General features: G+C 42.3%; 1 protein-coding gene across 6 annotated transcripts in view; it reads right to left on the minus strand.

The window, feature by feature from the left end:
- The window catches only part of tws (protein phosphatase 2 regulatory subunit tws), a 181,172-nt gene that overhangs the window by 82,099 nt on the left and 83,290 nt on the right, over positions 1–15,783 (minus strand). For 4 of the 6 annotated variants that reach the window (XR_012966713.1, XR_012966712.1, XM_076190119.1 and 1 more), the window contains exon 2: positions 13,576–15,389. Coding sequence is in view for 3 of the 6 variants with exons in the window: in XM_076190119.1 (XP_076046234.1) it covers positions 13,576–15,100 (1,525 nt within the window). In the remaining 3 variants the exon portion in view is untranslated. Of the gene's footprint in view, positions 1–13,575; positions 15,390–15,783 lie in introns of those variants that run through there. The other 2 variants (XM_076190121.1, XM_076190124.1) reach the window with 2 other exon arrangements.

Raw genomic sequence — 15,783 nt, forward strand, 5'->3', positions numbered from 1 at the left:
GTCAGGTACATAAATACCTAAACGTAATCTACTATACCTAACGCAGCGAGAACTGGCCGCTAAGGCGGAGTTAGGGAATTTCCCGGTGTTGCCACATCTCCACAGTTAACACGGCCCGCACGGCTCACCCGCCCGCTCTCTCTCTCTCTCTCTCTCTCTCTCTCTCTATATATATATATATATATATATATATATATATATATATATATATATATATATATAATATATATATATATATATATATATATATATATATAATGCAATTATCCATGGCGAGCACGTGCGTGTGGATGCAATGCTTTCTGAATGCAGTGTGTGGGCGTGGCCAGAGACGGGATGGAGTGGCAAAGTCGCTCTCTTTCGCTCATATGCCATGTCCATGACTCGAGGAAACGAAACCCTTGTATAGGACACATTGCTTTGATTTTTACCTCAGTGGTGGTGTGTGACAAAAAATTATAATATAATTATATGTGACAACATTATTAAATTATAAAATAAAATCTGAGATAAAATAAAATTATAAAATAATTATATGTGGCAACACAGGGAGAATCCCCGTGCTCCGCCACGGCCAGTTCTCGATGCAGCGAGTATAGTAGTTCACCTACGCTCTGTACAATCTCACAAAACACGATTCAGTGGTACCTTTGTCGTATTACCTCATTTTAGGTCTGTTTTGGGCAGAAGCTTCTTACAGTTCACAAATTCATTTTTATGGAACAAACTTGACGTATCAATCCAAACGATTAAAAATTATGTTATTCAAAAGATCTTGCTGGAAATTTCTTTCAGATGCTTACTTGTCTAGCACTCATAGCAATTATATTTACACTAAGTATCACCAAGATCTAAGAATATAAGGTCTAACCACTTCCGACCGAATTTCGAGGGAGTTGGCGCAGCGGGCCCGTGAACGTCACCTGGCTGCTCAAAGTGGGGTTAGCGGGTCCTATAGCTGTCAGTTGAAGCTGGTCCGTCGTTCAAAAATGACGTTGCCTTCGCTCGCACTGCTCCACGCAATTAGTTATATTCTGACAAATATTATATAAATATATATAAAATATTATAGTTCCTGTCTATATATATGAATATATAATATATATGATATATAATATATATATATATAATATAAAATATTATAGTTCCTGTCTTCCTTGGCGTTTCACAGTTTTCTTCAGTGTATCACAAAGAGAAAATGGACTCAGCCAAATGACGTCAGAAGCTGCGCAGAAGAATTCCAACGGTCTGACCTGTATATTTAGACCTTGAGTATCACTGTCCAGACAACTTTGTTGTCGTTCAGTTTAGTTAACGTTTGTGTACTACTTACATGTATTACATTATAATTTCTTATTTGCATTTTTCTATATTTTTGTTATCTTATTTCTTAGGGACCTCAATGGAAATAAGCCCCTTATCGTGTTTTTTTTTTTTTTTATCCCCAGTATATTATCATATTCTTACCTGTGACTCAGACTATAATCTTTATATTTGCTGATTAATTAATTTGTATTGGCTTGAACTGCTTGTAAAATTAATTTTTTTGATCTGAAATAGATAAAATAAAATTTTCGTATCAGAGTAATGATAAACCCAAGGTCATCAGTCTATAATTGACACTGGATAAGCTAGTATCTAAGGTTTTAAGATATGTTCCCATCACCGGGCGTAAAAAAATGTCAATTTCTCTTGATAGTCGGAAAATAACAATAAGAAATTTTTATACTGAACTCTCAACATGATCGTTGGATATTAGGTTTTCTAATGTGTGGTAGCACAGTCTCCTGGATATTCATGGATAAATGTATAAAAAAAGATTGTAGTACTGCCATAACGCTTATTAAGAAACATTACTTTACTGATTTTTAAACGAACAAAATATATCGGCACGGCTGTTCTGTAAATCCATTATACTGGAGTTATCTTGAATATAAACAAAATCGTATGACAGCCTGTAAATGACACTTATATGTAGGAAGAAGAAAATGTCCCCAGTGAATATCCCAATGAAGGTGTTGGCAATGGTTTGGTCAGGTCAGAGGTTTGAATAGGAGCAGCTTGAATATGATTGGTCGTCGCAAGTCGAACCTTATTGGTCACGCGATGTATGTCATTGACTCATGCGTTGGACCGTTGTTTGTCAGCGAAGAGAGACCTACATGTTTTATTTGCAATTAGGTCGAAGGTTGTTATTTATTTTTGCAACAAAAACAATTCACAATGTTCTTGCGATTGTGAGAAAAAAATTCTATGCTCAGAAGAAGACTATTAAATGAAATGTCCAGTATGGTCAATCATCACGCTGTTAGGGCGGGGAATTTAACTCTTTCATAAAGCTCACAAACTCATCTTCATTCTTGCATCAATTACAACAAGATAGAAGTAATTTATGACATACTACTATGCAGGATATACTCTCAAAGGGGAAACCTGTGGTTCTGTAAACAGTAATACAAAGGACACAGTTAACATGTAAACCCAGTTACTCGATACATGAAAAGTACATACTGGACTCTTTTCAACAATTTGGCACGCACACACACACACACACACACACACACACACACACACACACACACACACACACACACACACACACACACACACACACACACACACACACACACACACACACACACACACACACACGCACACCACGAGCATAGCTCCCCTTCCCGTAAAATACAACTAGGTAAATACACACACACACACACACACACACATACACGACTCGGTGGCGCAGTTGGTAGAGCGCTGAACTGTTACCATAGTGGCCCGTAGTTCTTGGTTCGAATCCTGCACAGGGCCGAAATTATTTCGGTACCGCTGCGCTTCGGGTCGTTACTCTGACTCTCGTGGGCGGAGAGTTGGGTGTGTGTGTGTGTGTAAGGTCATAGCATTACCCATAGATCGGACCTACGAGCTCAGCTCTCTTCCAGGAGGGATATGTCGATCACGAGTCCAACACGTGATCCAAAGACCAAGTGAATACACACACACACACACACAGGGATCAGTACTGGCCCCGATCTTGTTTGCCATATACATAAATGACATGGATGAAGGAGTAGAGTGTTACATGAATTTCTTTGCAGATGACGCAAAAATACTGAAGAAAGTAAAAACGGAGGAAGACTGCAACTCATTACAACAAGACTTGGACAAGATCTGGAAATGGACTCAAAAGTGGGAAGTAAAATTTGATATAAAGAAATGTAGTATACTGGAATTTGGAAAAAGTAAAAACAGAATATCGAAAAATTACAAAATTTGTGAAGAAGAGGTCAAAAAAGTAAACTCGGAGAAAGATCTTGGAGTGATAATCAGCAAGGACATGACACCGGATAAGTATATAAATAAAATAGTCGGAGAAACCTACAATTTATTGAGGTCAATAAAAGTAGCATTTGCTTATTTGGACGAGGAAATGATCAAACAAATTCTAATTACACCAATAAGACCAAAACTTGAGTACGCAGCAACACTATGGACACCCAGTACCAAAAAGAATATAAAAAAAAAATAGAAAGAATACAAAGAGCAACAACAAAACTAGCACCAACTCTTTCCGAAATGACATATGAGCAAAGACTGTCCAAATTAGAATTACCAACTCTGGAACAAAGAAGGGAAAGAGGAGATTTATTATCTATAGAATAATGAAAGGAATGGAAATCTTAGATAAGAATGACTTATTGAAATGGGACAATGGAAAAACGAGAGGACACGAAAAGAAATAAAAAAAATAATAATTACAGAAAAGATCTGAAAAAACAGCTTCCCACACAGAGTGATAGATACTTGGAACAAATTAGACAAAGAAACAGTGTGTTCAAACACTATTCAAGATTTTAAGAAAAAACTTGATGCTGAGAGATACAAAGACGGATTACCACGAGCATAGCTCCCTTCCCGTATCATACAACTAGGTAAATACACACACACACACACACACACACACACACACACACACACACACACACACACACACACACACACACACACACACACGACTCGGTGGCATAGTTGGTAGAGCGCTGAACTGGGAAGCAGAAGTGCTCCCAGCACCCAGTTCGAATCCTGCCCAGGGCCGAAATTATTTCGGTATCGCTGTGCCTCGGGTCGTTACTCTGACTCTCGTGGGCGGGGAGTTGGGGTGTGTGTGTGTGCAAGGTCATAGCATTACCCATAGATCGCACCTACGAGCTCTGAGCTCTCTCCCAGGAGGGAAATAGCTGTCGATCACGAGTCCAACACGTGATCCAAAGACCAAAGACCAAGTGAATACACACACACACACACACACACATATATATATATATATATGTATATATATATATATATGTGTGTGTGTGTGTGTATATATATAATTATATATATGTTTATATATATACATATATATATATATGTATATATATAATTATATATATATATATATATGTATAATTTTAAAGTCCTGCACACGACAGTTTTTTGTAGTTCATGGCAACACTAGTTTTGTGTACTGTTTAGTTGCTCCATCAGTCGCCAGGTGGCAATGCGCGGACCTAGTCTTTCATATTTCGTAAGTAATATGATCGGTATGCTAAATCCACGTTCATCTAAATGAGCGTTCAAACTTAAATCGAAATTAGATACAAATGTCACACCAAAAAAGGCTCTAGTTATTCATTGATAACCTCGTTTACAGGACCGCATGAAAAATATCATATCAGAAGTTGGTGAAGTCTGCTGTTCAATATATTTGCTATAAACGTAATTTCCTGTTAAAATGATGTGAAATTAAGAATTATTGTCTACTTTTTTGCTGACGTGAAAGACCGAGTCTTGTTATTTTGTGACTATACATGACTAAAATTGAACTTGAAGGTATAAACGATCTTTAAGTATAAATTACTTCACAAAAGTTTACATTCGTTTAACGTGACATAACTTACAAATCTCATTTACAACATTCTTTAATTTTACCACTCCAGTGTATGTTTTTGTCAATATTTTAAGAGGTCCCTCTGATATCTTAGATACAGTAAATAAAAATAATTTGTTCGCAGTAATTTCGGTTGGTACGTAAGAAACTTTTTGTCTTGAAGATTGCAAGATCTAAGAATATAAGGTCTAACCACTTCCGACCGAATTTCGAGGGAGTTGGCGCAGCGGGCCCGTGAACGTCACCTGGCTGCTCAAAGTGGGGTTAGCGCCTAGCGGGTCCTATAGCTGTCAGTTGAAGCTGGTCCGTCGTTCAAAAATGACGTTGCCTTCGCTCGCACTGCTCCACGCAATTAGTTATATTCTGACAAATATTATATAAATATATATAAAATATTATAGTTCCTGTCTATATATATGAATATATAATATATATGATATATAATATATATATATATATATATATATAATATATAAAATATTATAGTTCCTGTCTTCCTTGGCGTTTCACAGTTTTCTTCAGTGTATCACAAAGAGAAAATGGACTCAGCCAAATGACGTCAGAAGCTGCGCAGAAGAATGTAAACGGTCTGACCTGTATATTTAGATCTTGGAAGATTGGTCGATTTTGGCACGCGCGCATAAAACGTTGCCCACCCGTGTCCTAGCTTAGGCATTCTTAGATCACTGAACTGTATAGCGAGAAAGGATATTCCTCATCCTTGTACGGTAAATATGTTTCCCTTTTATGCATTGGGGCCTTCGAATACTGGGAAACGTTTGCGGGCACCCTGGCAATGATCTGCAGAAGAAAAAATAATATCCATCAAAGGAGTTGACACATAGACATATATATAAACGCTGAAGTATTTTTTTTTAATTGCTTTGGCTTAGACGTGCTTACTGCTTTTGGTTTCTTCGGTAGTTCAGTTTATTCAGAATTTTGATATTTGGTGCAGTGTGAAGGATTCAACCAGATACATTTTTCTCGATGGCCAATTGTCGTTGAAGACTCATATCGATAATGAGTAAAATTTCCATATATTGCCATGAGTATACAATACTTCATTTTACGGAAGTTATATGAATGTTTTTGAAGTGACTTGGATTGAAGGCACATCTGAATTCAGAGCGGAGTGGCGTTAGACTGTCCACAACTCTACTGAGTGATCTGAAGAAACCACAAAGTTCACAAACACCTACTTACCTCAAAGTCTGTTCAAGATTGTCTGAGAAACTAATCGACCTCATTAAAGATGAGATATCCAGTTCAGCTGCCTTAGAGGTTCAACAAACTTTGAAATTGATATCAAATGCCCAGCTTCTAGATTGATTTATACAGGTCGTTATGTAGTGACCACCCGCAAGAAACATTGGAACTGGACATAGAACAGACCTAAGAAATAGAGAGAAATTTTACCAAACAGAAACAAGAATCTTAACAGTAGGCTATTTGACCAACCGTGCTCGCCTACGTTGTCCCTATACAAATTTCCTTTCAGATGCATCAAAGAAACAACTTATTTTGATATAGTCCAAGCTTAATCCATGAGTGGCTTCAAAGCAAAGTATTATATATTTTTTCGCATTCGACCTAGTTATGGACCTAAAGGTCTCCTGTCGGCATGCTCCGCCTTCGTAATCCTTTGAAACTGGACTTCACGAGTGTAGTTCCCTCTCTGCATATCACATTTAGATAATTACAAATAGGTATATAATCTATTGGGAAAATGCATAGGGGAGTGCGTTGATTTACTCACACGGAATCGTGTCGCCAGTCCTCACGGTCTCTCCGAGCAAGCTTTCATGCAGCCACCCCTTCCTTCCCACTCTAAACAACTTTCGACAAGTAGTTCGATCAGTTAGCCCTAACCATGAATTATGTGGGTGTCCTTCGTCTCCTCCATCGAGAGTTGTCTCCTGCGGAAAAAATCCTATGAGCAGGATCAACATCAAGGGAACGTACCCCTATATAGCCAGAGTTGATGTTCACGAATTGTGCTGGTAACTGGTCTAGACTGAGTTTCGTAATACAGTCTTGTACAAGGTAAATGCAGTTAAGTTTCTCTGCCGGCCCGAAACGCTCACCGAGATCATCGTCCATATCACTCACCCTGTCGTTGTCGTGCTGCTCGGCACTGTCGTCTCAACCATTTAGGACATTCTTCTCTCATGCTGATGCGACGGGAGGGAGGGGGCGGGGGTGGAGGTGGGGGAGGACCAGGTCACTACACCACCGGGACAAGTCAGGCGCAGATCTGGCCACTTGCCAATTTCTCCGGATCGTAGGTTGGTTCGTGATCGGCTGAGTGCTCTCACCTGCTCGCCGTTCATTGGCTCGCCGTTTCAGTTCACGATCTGTCTCGCGAGCAAATAAAATAGGTCTTGTTTGTCAGGAAAATATACCCAGCCGTAGGTTTCGGCCTGCCTCAGACCTAGCTTCACGCACTCGAGCGCAAACTTCAACCTGCCTCGGACCCTTGGACCTCTGCAACCCCTGTATGGGGGTATTGGCTGCATGTTTTATGCCGTCAAGATTTTTTAGACTTTCATGATATCCCTGCGGACCAGTCACTTGACATTCCATTATGCTTGGAGACTAACCTCCACCCAAAAAAATAATCCTGGCCACTTTCAACTTCAGCGATCCCTCCGCTCCGCTATCCTTCATTAACTTTTCCTTTACAATCTCTATGATTCCGCCTCTTCACTGCAATACTGTCCCCAAGGATAGTAGCGCTATGGCATGACCATTAGGAGTATTCATCAAGGTCGTGGATCACGTGTTGGAGTTGTGATCGACAGCCATTATTCTCCCGGATGAAAGCTCAGAGCTCTTATATGGCCCGGACTATGGGCAATCCTGTGACCTTACACACACACACACACACACACACACACACACACACACACACACACACACACACACACACACACACACACACGCACACACACACACACACACACACACACACACACACACACACACACACACACACACGATAACGCGGTTGGTAGAGTTTCCGGCTGCCACTACGGAGGTCCGGGTTCGAATCCCTCCCCGGGCTGAAATAAATTCAGTATCGCTGCGCTGCGAATTGTTGCTCTAACTCTCGTGGGCAGGGTTGGGAAGGGTGTGTGCGTGAAAGGTCAAAGTATTACCCCTAGATCGGTCATATATGAGCGGTGAGCTCTCTTCCGGGAGGGAAATAACTGTCGATCACGAGTCCAACACGTGATCTAAGACCATGATGAATCACACACACATACGCACGTACACGCACGCACGCACACACACACACACACACACACACACACACACACACACACACGCACGCGCACACACACACACACACACACACACACACACACACACACACACACGATAACGCGGTTGGTAGAGTTTCCGGCTGCCACTACAGAGGTCCGGGTTCGAATCCCGCCCAGGACTGAAATAATTTCAGTATCGCTGCGCTGCGGGTTGTTACTCCAACTCTCGTGGGCGGGGAGTTGGGTGTGTGTGTGCGTGTAAGGTCACAGTATTACCCATAAATCGGTCATATATGAGCTCTGAGCTCTCTTCCGGGAGGGAAATAGCTGTCGATCACGAGTCCAACACGTGATCCAAGACAATGATGAATCACACACACATACACATGCACACACACACACACACACACACACACACACACACACACACACACACACACACACACACACACACACACACACACACACACACACACACACACACACATTGGGATGAAAAGCGAGAAGTGACCCCCCCCCCCATATGGGGGAAATAATAGCAACACGAGCTGAAATAATGGATCAAATAACAAGCCTTGGTGTCAGGAAATCGCACGGCCCGGATGGAATTGCAAACTGGATATTAAAGGAATGTAAAGAAGAACTAATAGGCAAAATATATAATAAAGTATTCGTTTAAAGAAGGAAAATACCAGAAGACTGGAAAAAAACCAACATCGTTCCAATATATAAAGGAGGTAACAAAGAAAACCCAACAAATTACAGACCGGTTTCCCTTACAAGTACTGTAGCCAAATTTTGTGAAAAAGTTTTCAAAAATAGATGGACAAAACATCTGGATGAAAACAACATACTAATCCCGAGACAGTTTCGATTCAGACAGGGACGATCATGTGCCACAAATCTGATCTGGTTTTACTCAAGACTGTTAGATATAATAGAGGAAAGGGACGGATGGGCTGATTGTGCTTTCCTAGATCGACAAAAATCTTTTGATAAAGTGCCACATAGAAAACTATTAGGTAAACTGAAAATTATAGGAGAAGTACAAGGTAAACTACTGGAATGGATGGGGGATTTCTTGCATGGAAGAAAAATGAGAGGAATTCTCAGAGATAAAGATTCTACTTGGGAAGAGGTGATTAATGAAGTTCCACAGGGATCGGTACTGGATCCAGTAATGTTTGCTATTTATATGAATGAGATGGACGAAGGTGTGGAGAGATACATGAGCTTCTTTGCTGATGACGCAAAGTTGTTGAGAAAAGTGAGCACTGAAATAGACTGTGAATCGTTGCAGAGAGATCTGAACAAAAATTGGGAATGGAGTCAGAGGTGGGAAGTGGACTTCAACATTAAGAAATGTAGTATAATGGGATTTGGAAAAAAAAAAAAGATATCAGGACAAAATAAAATCGGTGAAAAGGAAGTAAAGAGAGAGAGGGATTTGAAAAAAAAAACTGCGAGTAATCATCACAAAGCCACTGACACTTGTAGGCCAATATTGGGACTTCTCTCTTTTGTTTAACAAACTTTATCAGTCAGATATCGTGCAAGGAGAACGTTACTTCTTTTTCTTTGCACCTTTGAGTATGTATAGTTTACACACTTTGACGTCACGAATGTGTGATGTTCAAGCCTGCTTTCACACAAGTTCATGATTTTTGCAAAACATTACCTTATGTTTCACACTTTACTTGATTAATAATTATGGATGTTATGTGTCAGTGTTAGGATTCCATATATACAATATGACTGATCTATATAACGTCCTAGTATGTAGATGAGTTCACCCAAAGAAAGTCGTGTACAAGCCTTGCAGCTCCTGCAGGGCAACATTGGATCGACTGTCACCCACTAATCTAAGTTAGTCCCGGACCACAGAGCCTTTCTAGAACCATCGACAGTCTGCAAATCCCCCCAGACTCTCCTGGACTACCGCCAGGTAGTGTTGAATTCCTTCCACTAGTCAATGAGAGCAGGTTGGCCATCTCATCCAGGTTCGTAATGGAGGCGCTCCATAGATCGATATGTGTGATAGACCTTAAATGCGGCTACAACTCCATGGACAAGAGGCTGTGTGAGGATGCGTTTAGAGCAAAGGATACAACATCCATTGCCTCAAACATACCCTCAAGTGTCTGAGCGTTGTCCAGAATGAAGAAGAATCCCCCGTGGATGGGGAGTGGGGGTGGGGATGGTGGCTTCTGCTGGAGATGCTAGAATTTTGTCAGTAATAATCAGATCTCTCCTGTGGAAGACCGTGAACGAAGACACTGGGATTTGGGCACCGAGGAACCATCTTTCTCTTACACGACTCGTCGGTGCAATGGTACTGTTCTCGACCGCTAATTCAGCGATCCGAGTTTGAGTCCCGCCCAGGGCTAAAAACAAGATCAGTATAGGTGCACTGCGAGCCGGTATTCCAACTCTGGTGGGCAAGGAATTGTGTGTGTGTATGTGTGTGTGTGTGTGATTTACCATGGTTTTGGATCACGTGTTGGACTCGTGATCGACAGTTATTTCTCTCCCGAAAGAGAGCTCAGAGCTCATATATGACCGATCTATGGGTAATGCTGTGACTTTACACGCACACCCAACATCCCGCCCATGAGAGTTGGAGTAACGACTTACAGCGCAATGATACTGATTTTTTTCAGACCTGGACGGGATTCGAACCCGGACCGCCGTAGTGGCAGCCGGGAACTCTACCAACTGCGCCACCGAGTCGTGTGTGTGTGTGTGTGTGTGTGTGTGTGTGTGTGTGTGTGTGTGTGTGTGTGTGTGTGTGTGTGTGTGTGTGTGTATCTGGGTATTTACCTAGTTCTATTTACATGGTTGTATCTTACGGGAAGTGGAGCTATGCTTGTGGTGTCCCGTCTCTGTATTTCGCAGTGTCTAAATTGTTCTTAAATTCGTGTATGGTTTTTGGACACCCTATTTCGTCGAATTTTTCATACATCCACTACTCTGTAGGGAAAGTTGTTCTTTTCAGGTCTCTTCTATAACTATCCTTCTTGGGTTTCTTTCCATGTCATCTTGTATTTCTCGTATCCCAATTTAGTAAGTCATCTCTATCAAGGACTTCGGGACCTCTCATGATTCTATAGATGGTCAACAATTCTCCTTTTTCTCTTCTTTGTTCCGGTGTCGGTAATTCTAGTTTTGACAATCTCTCTTCGTATGGCAGTTCTGAAAGTGTGGGGGCCATCTTTGTAGTTGCTCTTTAGATTCTTTCATTTTTTCTTATATTCTTTTTGGTACTGGGTGACTATAGTATCGCTGCGTACTCCAGTCTTGGTCTTATCAGTGTGACTAGTATTTTCTTCACCATTTCTTCCTCCAAGTAAGTAAATGCCACTTTTTATTGATCTCAGGAAGTTGTAGGCTTCCCCGACAATTTTCTTTAAATGTTTATCAGGGGACATGTCCGTGGTGAACTGGAAGGGTGATGTAGGTATTACGAATCCTCTGCACGTCGTAACAACAAGAACGACTCGGGGGGAAAAAAACGCAACCCTTACAGCGTTCCAGAACATTTCGCTTCATTTCAGGTCATAGATATAAGAATGTGACGAGTTAAACACCATATAAGGACGGAGCCTTTATTTGTAATAAGCGAAACGTCGTACAAATAAAGGCTCCGTCCTCATATGGTGTTTAACTCGTCAGTCTTGTCGGGAACTGCTACTTTCATGAAAAAAAAATATAAGAACGTGTCAACGACTGGTGGATGCCTACGCCAGCTGCGCTAAATGGATGACAGAATACCTCGTGATCACCCGGAATATTATCATCCCATTGTTATCAGTCATGATCTTTACTGGGAAGCAATCAGGGGAAGCTGGCCGCTTGGAGGGTCAGCTATGTGCTAAAAGTACTCGGTTCAGCGAACTCCACACCATTCCATATCTCACACTAGTTGACCACCAACTGTTCGGAGAGTGCTTATCTGGGTCACAGATTTGGAGCGGAGCTTCTCCAAGGCTCAGTAAACAAGTCCAGGTCATTCACACTGGAATGGTCTCAGACATCCGATTACCCTTATAGACATCTCCTTAACAACAACAACCTCCCATCAAGAAATCTAAATTCACTGTATTATAAAAACTCCTGTTATTGGTCCAGGTCCCCGGTCACTCTGGCAGCATCCTCTAGTGTCTTACGCGACGCCAAACGTGATGCCATGTACATATCTCCAATATATTTACCTTCCCACGTCACCACCCGGCAAACGACGGGAGACTAAGTGCTGGATCTATAATCCAACAGTCCCGAGGGTCGTGGGAGAGTATATGTGGTCATCATCTTGGCACTACGAGGGACAACCGCGGACAGTGCGGCGTCGGCCCAGGCGGCAGTTGTTGGCTCAGGGCGTGCCTGACTCAACGGTCTTAGTCATGCAGTTCAGTCGAGTTGCATCTCCGAGCCAGGAGGGGCTTCTCGTATTGCCCTGAATCAGGGATCGAAGAAGCGTGTTGCTAGCCCCAGGGCTTGGGACGCTATAGAACAATCACAACACTGAAGCGACATTCAACCTCCACGACTCACGTGTTTTAGCTCTGCATGGACGCAATGCACGGCAAACACATGGGATAGTGGTCTATAACGAGGCTGGATACGTGGGGAGTTCCTCCTTCCTTTGGGTGGTGTTATTATTGTTTAATTGGGTGTCCAACACTCTCTCATCACTGCCAGGAAATCAGTGGGGGAGTTAGTTTAGTCGCCAACAATCCGACCATGCGGCACGCATTTAGTACTAGGTTACATAGTGTCAGGAGTTAGGGACATTGTGCTTCATCATGCATTGATAACTATGAACGACTCACTGAATTAATATACAAAGAATAAAAATGGGGAAAGATGATGTACGTGTGTCTTTGGCGATGTTTTCCCCATTAGAAAAAGGAGTCATAGTTTGCTAGACAATACTGTAATTCCTATCAAGACCTAAAGGCGTTGGGCTATCAAAGGTCTCCAAATAAAATACTTAGATTATCACAATTAACAAAATAAATAATGTGAAACAAGTTACAGAAGTGACCATGGAAGTGAAAATTTGATGAACTATGTACCAGTACCTCACAAAACAGAATCAGGTTCTCAATTACCACACTACAGGAATGTTGCTGTAGCACTGACTGAAAAAGTCGTAGAAAACGGCTGACGCTAAGGTCATAATGAACATATTGAAATTAAGATGAAAATTGAACTAGTTTTGACACTCTTAGTTATGAGACGATAACATTATCTAATAATTCATAATACCTGCAAAAGGGGAAATGGTAATAGAAATTAAAATCTGGAAGATAAGAATGAGAACAACGCATCATGTAAAAGGATATTGAATCAAGAGGTACAAAGGGAAGGACTCACCTTTCTTGTTGTTGTTACTGCTGACGACACCAGTCACGGCTGTGTTGATCATAAGCCCCAGTCGAGTGAGGCTACTCTGGCGGATCATTTCCCGCGCAACCATAATCCAGGTGTGACTCGGGGCGTGGGGAGGGACGTGAGGACTTGGGGGGGCACTGTGGTGGTGCTCGTCGTCTTCGAAGTGAGCAGGATGAGGTTGCTGAGGGCGATGATGGCCAGGGAAAAGGTCTTGAGGAGATGACAAAAGTGGAGGTGAAATGTGTTGTTGAGGTGATGGGTTGTCGAGGGAGAAAGGCAGAGAGGGTTCTGCAAAGCTATAGTGGTCTGTATTAGCGTCTGGCCTAATGGTACCATGGGTAGGGACAGGGGCAGGAAGGGAGGGGAAGATGTGTGGACTAGGGGTGTTGTTGTTGGGGCCTAGTTGTGGTGTAGTGGACGATGTGTACGTCGAGAAGTGGGGCTGGATGTGCGGAAAACTAATAGGGTCACTGTAGAGATAGATGGAGTGGGTGACGTCTCGAGATACGGTTTGGGGGTGGGTATAGGTCGGGGTGGAGGGAAGGGGGTTTTGTGTTTTCGGGTACTCAATGGTGTCTTCCGACTGGTGAACGCTTTGGGGCTTGGCAGGGATCTGTGGTGTACTTTGGGCACGCGTAGCGCCTCCAGGTGGTTGGAATAAGTTCGGGACAGGCGAGTGACGAAGGCCTGGGAGTCTACCAGGGTCTGAGTAGGCATACACCAAATCTGTGTCAGGGTTGATAGTGTACGGGAATGACGGGTTATACAGGTTCGTGGTACAATTGGTGCCCAAGGATTCCGTGGTGGTGAAAGATGTAATGGTGGTGGTAATTGGGACACTTGGTGTAATTGTGGTGGGAATAGCGGTGAAATTGGTTGTACGGCTAGTGTTTGGGATACTGGTGACGTTGGTGGTGATGGTATCCGCGCTGGAGTCAGGTGTGGAGGTTTTGGAGAGTGGGCTGGGGACGGTTGTAGAAATCGTGTCGTTGTTGATGTTATTTGTGAAGTAGGCAAGAGTGGTGTCTGATATGTCTTTGAGGGAACTTTGGAATTTGTCGCGGAGGGTTCTAGCGGTGGAAGGGAGGGCAAGAGAAGGGATTTTTAGTTGGGAAATTGGGGTGGGAGTGGTGGTACTAATGGTTGTAGGAGAAACGCTAAAAGCGTCTCCGGAGGAAATGGGAGGGTTGCTGATCGAAGTAGCACTTGCTGTAGAAGTGATGATGTTGGAGCCGGAGATGCTGGAGGTGTCGGCAGAGGCGGACCCACACGGGAATCTGCAAGTTTCAAACAGGATGGAAGCGATGAGTTTTACACAACAGCAGCGACGGTAGTGACAACAACGATGGCAGGCCAGGTGACGATGGTAGTCACGAGACGGTTGGCAATGGCGACAGAAGTGGGAACTGTGGAACTTGTACGTGCCGGCGGACCACGACAGTAAGGGACGAAGGCGATGACAGCAACAGAACAAAGAAACCGACCGCCATACCAGTGCAAAGATCATTTACCTACGTGGTCATCTTCCCGTTTTTTTCTTCAAGTCATTTACTTCCTTCCGTTGCTTTTCGTCTTCACTAAGTCTATTTTTCCACTTCAAGAACTTCACAATTGCGTGTTACTTGCACCTTGACTACTTTTCTTAGCAATTCTTTAACAGTAGATACGTTGACATCAAACAGGTCCAGGCATAAACCAGATTTAATTCTCCATTTCATAACAATAATACAGCCGTTAAAGTTCCAAAATGCAAATGCTGTATGGTCTCACATCTGTTTCGATAAGGAAAAAACCAGCTGAAACAAGGTTATTCACATTAATTCTGGTGGCGCATATTCTTTATGAGAATTGTAAATTGAAATATACTAGTACATCTTCATATATACATACATGGATACACACACACACACACACACACACACACACACACACACACACACACACACACACACACACACACACACACACACACACACACACACACACACACACACACACACACACACACACACACACATATATCTGTTCCAGAGCTCCATTCGTTAACCGGATTGTTCATTATACAAGTTAGCAATTGTCAGTATGAAAATATTAGCTTTAATATAAAACGTGAAAACTGAGAGCTAAGTTACCTATGGCACAAAATGAATATGATGAACAGAGTCACTCTAACCACACGCTCATGCGCAC

Source organism: Oratosquilla oratoria, chromosome 9 (genome assembly GCF_046742065.1).
Source record: "Oratosquilla oratoria isolate Oo_2021 chromosome 9, ASM4674206v1, whole genome shotgun sequence".
NCBI classification, from domain to species: domain Eukaryota; kingdom Metazoa; phylum Arthropoda; class Malacostraca; order Stomatopoda; family Squillidae; genus Oratosquilla; species Oratosquilla oratoria.